Below are 6,110 nucleotides of genomic sequence, written 5' to 3'. Positions count from 1 at the left end.
CCTGCGTCTTACCTCACTTTTCCTGACATCAGACTTCTCCACTGAAGTCTGCAACTGGAGGTGACAGCTCCTTTGTGCCAACTTCCCCCTGCTCTCCTTAGAGAACTGGCTGCACACAGTTTTCTGATAATTATAACAAACTCCAAAAACCCCCAAAGTAAAACAGGATATATGACAAAACACAACACACTTCTCAACTGTATGGTAAGTCCAAGCTGCCTCCAATGAGGTTCATCTTCCTTAGGGGATAACCGTACAAGAGTTATTTTAGATCAACAGACAGGACATGATAAATATAAACATAATTAAAGAGACAATTAGGCAGGCTACTGAAAGACGGGAAAGTTTTTTCCCTCTCCAAAGCTCAGAGCAGCAACTGGATGGGTGAGAGGCATACGAATGGTCACAAAGTAAGAGGAAGGGAAACCTCAAGAATAATGGAAAGGGCCTATGTCCAGTTAGTCTGCTGGAAAGGTGACTTCGGACATGGTCAATTTAGACAGGACAGGTGGAAATACCAGACAGATTACTGAGATTAAATGTACAGTGTAATACACAGAGTACTGCCAAGGCAAGTACAGGAGACAATCAATGTATCTTCCCCCATGGTTAATGCACATCCTGTAAATTCACATTTTTGGCATGATGGAAATCCCACTGACACTTTATGGAAACTTCTGAACATTTCAGCTGATGAAAAGGTGCTCCTTTTTTAAAAATTAAAAAGGTTTCCTAGGTTTTCAGGCAGAGTTCCTCTGTCTGACCATAAGCCCCCAGTGCCGCCTCTAGAGCTTTACCTGAGGTACGTGCCTGGGACTGCCAGCTGTCAGAGAGGACCTGCAGGAGACCAGAGCCCTTCAGGTGCTGCAGATGGAGCCTGAGCAGAGGGTCCCAGGGCATCTAAACTGCCATCTGGTGTCTGTGTCCCTATGACGGCATCCCACCCCAGCACATGAAATCCCCCCAAAGTCGAGTATATTAGTACAAACCAAAACACAACCAGGAGGACAAGAACGTCTGTGACATCCCTGCCCTGAATGGGAATTGCTTCTCCGCAGGTGGTGTGTGGTCCCTGCCAGCCCTGGCATCTCGTGTAGCTCTGTGGGCCTGGATGTGAACATTCCATAGAGTACCTGCCCTGGATTCTGTAAGGCAACGTGCGGCTGAACATGAGACAGCTGCCAATGTAATCAGTGGAGAGGTAGGAAATACAGCTGATGGAGAAGAGAGAGACTGAGCTCTCCCTATGGCCCAGGGGACAGTTGTTCAGCTGAATCACTCTGTGAGCTGCCCTGAACACCATGAGTTCAGCTGCCCTTAATTTGGGCATCAGCTGTCACTTCAGATGGCCAAAGGAACTTCCCAACAGCCTCCACGAGGATGCCCCCAGATGTTGCCCTGTCTCTATGAACTGCTCCACTGGCATTTGCAGTTAGGACCACCTCTGGCACCTCAGATGTCACCAGGTATTTGCGTCTCCCTCCCAGCCTCCCTCTCCATTGATTAGCATGGGAGCAGAGACAAGGAGCTCACATGCCGCTGCCTATTTTGTGCACACCTGAAGTGAGGCAAGAGGAGAGGAATCCCAGCTCCTGTGGGTTTGTGGCAGTCGTCACAGGAGGGAGCGGAGTCCCCTTCCAGCACCAGGACTGCACACCCTGAAGGAGATGCCTCGATTGACTCAGCTGTATCTGTTCCCGCAGAGGGGTAAAGGGGATCCCTCCCTGTCCCTGTCCAGGTGTCCTGCCTCATGGTGGAACAAAGGAAGGTGATTCTCATGGCCAACTCTTTTTCTGATAGAAGAAAGGACAGTGCTGGCAATAAGTGTCTCTCCCCAGCTGAGGGAGAGAACAGCAGTGATTTGTTCCGTCTCTTTCACAGCAGCTTCCCCTGGAGCCCCAGGGACCCCAGGAGGGAGCCCAGAGGGGGCAGAGAAAGTGCTGCCTTGGGCTGGTCCTGTGCTGCTGAGCTGTGCCGGGCTCCTGGGGCGGAGGGAGCTCATGGTAAGTGGGCAGTGGTGCAGAGAGACAGCTCTGCCCAGGAGCGGCTCCTCTGCAAAGCGCAGCAGGGCTGAGGGCACTGCCTGCAAGGTGCCAAGAGGAGAGGAGTGAGGCAGAGAGAGGTTAAGGAGTCCGGGGTGGGAGGATGCTAGGAGCTCACTGACGGCAAAATCTTCACAGCCCTCTACATGGTAAGTCTCTGAGCTGCAGCACAATGATAGTGAGTATCCTGGAGGGAGCTCCGAAGGCTGGTTCATCCCACTGCCTGCAGAATCTTTCAGGAGGACTCTGCAGTTTCCCTAGTAGAAAGGAGAAGGATGTGCTCCAGAGCAGGGCTTCCCTGCTGCACTCTCAGTAGGACAGGGCATGGCAGCTGCCTCCTCCTGGGGATGATTGCAGGGGTGAGAAGCCAGGTGTGCAGTGAGGGGTGCCCAGGGCTGTCCTTCCGAGCAGGGTCCCTGCGCTCCTGGGGGCTGTGTGCCGGGACAGGGACTCTGCTGCCTGCCAGGGTCAGCACTCAGCCTGCCCGGGGAGCTCCTCACAGCGCTGCAAAGAGAATCTGTGGGTGGAAGCAGCAACCCCAGGCAGGGCAGGGTCCTCCTGCTGTCAGGAGGGTGCTGCGTGGGTCAGGACTGCTCAGAGCTCCAGGTCGCTCCCAGGATATCTCTAGAGCTGATTTTTAAGAGGAGGGTCAAGACAGGGGCTAGCTGAAAAGGAAGGCACTTTCCAGTCTCTGCTGTTTCCTGCCCTGGTGGGTTGGGGACACAGTGGGTTGGTAATCGAGTTTGTACAGTGTTTGACGGAGACTCCTAGAGCATTAACCTGAAAGAGATCAGACAGTTTGCGAGACACCTCACAAATTCCCTTCCCACCTTTCTGCCTACAGACAGCACCAAAATCACCTTTGTGGTTTCTTCAGGGATGATTTGACCTGCTCGTCAGGACCTGCTAATAGATAACTTCCCTTGGCCAGTGGCCATCTGATCAGTCCCGGTTTCTGTTTACCTATTCCCCTATTACCCATTACTTTCTCCTCCTAAGCCGACAGCAGAGGCAACTGTTCCCAGTGGCACCCTCAGTGGTCACCAACCAGAGCTCAAGGGACATGCCAAAAGTCTTCCCGAAAAGGAGAGAGGTAGTTTGAGGGGTTTCTAAAAGAATGAAGTAGGTGTTGCTCACAGAAGGTGACTAAATTCCCACTTTTTTACCTCCTTGAACAGATCCCCGTGCCCAGAGGGAACAAATGTCCAACAGCAGCTCCATCACCCAGTTCCTCCTCCTGGCATTCGCAGACACATGGCAGCTGCAGCTCTTGCACTTTGGGCTCTTCCTGGGCATCTACCTGGCTGCCCTCATGGGCAACGGCCTCATCATCACCACCATAGCCTGCGACCACCACCTTCACACCCCCATGTACTTCTTCCTTCTCAACCTCTCCCTCCTCGACCTTGGCTGCATTTCCACCACTCTCCCCAAAGTCATGGCCAACTCTCTCTGGGACACCAGGGCCATCTCCTACTTGGGATGTGCTGCCCAGGCCTTTCTGCTTCTCTTTTTCATTTCAGCAGAGTATTTTCTTCTCACCATCATGGCCTATGACCGCTACATTGCCATCTGCAAACCCCTGCACTACGGGACTCTCCTGGGCAGCAGAGTTTGTGTCCACATGGCAGCAGCTGCCTGGGGCAGTGGTTGTTTCTATGCTTTGCTGCACACTGCCAATACATTTTCAGTCCCTCTCTGCCAGAGTCATGCTGTAGACCAGTTCTTCTGTGAAATCCCCCAGATCCTCAAGCTCGCCTGCTCAGATGCCTACCTCAGGGAATTTCAACTTCTCGCGTTTAGTGCTTTTGTCTTTTTGGGCTGTTTTGTCTTCATCGTGCTGTCCTATGTGCAGATCTTCAGGGCGGTGCTGATGATCCCCTCTGAGCAGGGACGGCACAAAGCCTTTTCCACCTGCCTCCCTCACCTGGCCGTGGTCTCCCTGTTCCTCAGCACTGCCATATTTGCCTGCCTGAAACCCCCCTCCCTCTCCTCCCCATCCCTGAATCTCTTGGTGGCAGTGCTGTACTCAGTTCTGCCGCCAGCGGTGAACCCCCTCATCTACAGCGTGGGGAACCAGGAGCTCAAGGATGCAGTGTGGAAATGGGTGATGGAATTTTTCCAGAAGCTGTAGTGTCCGTCTTCCTCAGCATATGACTCATAATGTAACTTATTACAGGCCCAGCCTTTCTTTATTAGTTTTAGTTGTTGTCATTGTTATTGGGTGAGTTTTTTTCTTCTCTCGCTTTTTGTTCTTGGGATAATGTTGTCCACAAAGACATGTGGACACCCCACTTTTACGTCATCACCTACCTCCCTCGTGTGACCCAGCGACTGTGAGAACAAGGAGCTATACTCCTTCTTTAATTAAACAAAATAAATGTACTTGCGGTGACTCTAGCAACTCTCTAGTTAGAGAAGAGGTTATAGCAGCATTCTCCAAGTGATAATGATCCCGAGTGTCTCCTCAGGAGGTCTGGACAGGTAGAAGAAGCAGTCCCTTGAGGTCTGACTGTGTATGGACAACCTTGCTCCTCACCTCCCCAATGCCACCATTTTTCTCATCAGCCCTCTGGGACTTACCTCACTTTTCCTTGCGTCAGAACTCTCCACTGAAGTCTGCAGCTGGATGTTACAGCTCCTTTGCACCATCTTCCACCTGCACTCCCTAGAGAACTCGCTGCCCACAGGCACAGAAGGATTTTTCCTCTTTGCAAGCAGAGAACAGTAAAGCATGGTCAAGTTTCATAAACAATAAAACACACTCCGCAAGCATATGCTAAGTACAGCCGGCTCCTAAAGAGGTTGCCTTTCTACAAGGGATAATCTTATGAGAAATATTTTAGGTCGGTAGATACAAAAAGACAGATATAAACATAATTAAAGAGTTGTCTAAGGAGGCAATTAGACTGTTGAAGGACAGGTAAGCTTTTAGTGTCTGAAGCTCAAAACAGCAGCATAGGTGAGAGGTATCTAAATGAACAAAGATTAAAGGGAGGGAAAACCTGGAGAAGAGTGGAAGGAGCCTTTGCCCAGACCATCTGCTGAAAAGATGATGTTAGAAATGGTCATTCTGTCCTGGACAGGGGAAAATGTATGAAAGATTAGAGAAATTAAGCATGTGGTATAATAGGCAGAATGGTGGTAGTGAAGTTACAGGGGAAAATGGGTTTTTCTTTGGAATATCCCTTTTGAAAGGTCATTGGATTGGCAGAGGTCACTTGCGAGAGAGGAAAAGCAAATGTCGCACCCACCTTTGAAAAAGGCCCAAAGTGCAACCCAGGGAACCCCAGGCTGTACAACCTGATGTTGGTGAAGAGTATGCAATCAGAGTCCTCTTGAGTGGCATTTCTGGGCGCCTAAAGGGGAAGAACTGTCAACAGGGACTTACCAAGGGTAAATGACGCCTCGCCAAGCTGATAGCCTGCAGTTGTGCCTGAGGAGATAAAAAGTGGATGTCATGTTCCTCAGCTTCAGCAAAACTCTTAGCATGGTCTCCCTCATATTCTTCCACCCAACTTAGGACATTACGGTCTGGGAGAGTAGACAAAGGGATAGGTAAAACACCAGTTGGATGATCAGGCTGAGATGGGGTGTACTGGAACGTTGTGGGGCAGCAGAGGGGATTCTCCTGGGCCCTGTGCAGTTTAACACCTTTAGCTGCGACCTGGAGGAGGCAGCTCTCACCATGTTTGTCGATGGCACTGGATTGGGAAATCCATTCCTGTGCCTCGGGACGCCATTCACGGGCAACCTGACAGGCAGAAGGACTGTCCTGTCAGGAACTTAATGAAATAGTAGAAGGACAAAGGCCAGGTCCTGTGCCTAGGATAGACTAACACCTTGTGGTGGCAGGGACTGGGGACTGCCTGGCTGGGGAGCAGCTCTGTGGAAATGGCCCTGCTGGTTCTGGGGGACAGAAGGCAAAACGTGATCCAGCACTGTGACCTGGTGGCAAAGGAAGCCAGCAGTGTCCTCGACTGTATAAAAGAGGAGCCTCGCCAAAAGAGTGAGGGAAATGATGGTCTCCCCCTGCTCATCACTCATTACACCACCTGTACGCTGCTG

At 51.1% G+C, this 6,110-nt stretch overlaps 1 protein-coding gene across 1 annotated transcript; it reads left to right on the top strand.

Moving 5' to 3' along the window:
• Positions 1-1,750: 1,750 nt before the first annotated feature.
• Positions 1,751-4,176, top strand: LOC142025928 (olfactory receptor 14C36-like). The gene is made up of 2 exons (XM_075018662.1): positions 1,751-2,003; positions 3,221-4,176. The coding sequence occupies exons 1-2, from the start codon at positions 1,751-1,753 to the stop codon at positions 4,174-4,176; spliced, it is 1,209 nt and encodes a 402-aa protein (XP_074874763.1).
• The last annotated feature ends 1,934 nt before the right edge of the window (positions 4,177-6,110 follow it).

Source organism: Buteo buteo, chromosome 30, assembly GCF_964188355.1.
Source record: "Buteo buteo chromosome 30, bButBut1.hap1.1, whole genome shotgun sequence".
Classification (NCBI taxonomy): domain Eukaryota; kingdom Metazoa; phylum Chordata; class Aves; order Accipitriformes; family Accipitridae; genus Buteo; species Buteo buteo.
This window is presented reverse-complemented; position numbering and strand designations above follow the sequence as displayed.

Bases quoted from the DNA above. Each gene is read 5' to 3' on its own strand.
- LOC142025928 (XM_075018662.1), top strand. From the start codon at position 1,751: ATGGTGGAACAAAGGAAGGTGATTCTCATGGCCAACTCTTTTTCTGAT. The intron at 2,004-3,220 runs GTAAGTGGGCAG...CTCCTTGAACAG, and splicing joins TGGGGCGGAGGGAGCTCATG to ATCCCCGTGCCCAGAGGGAA.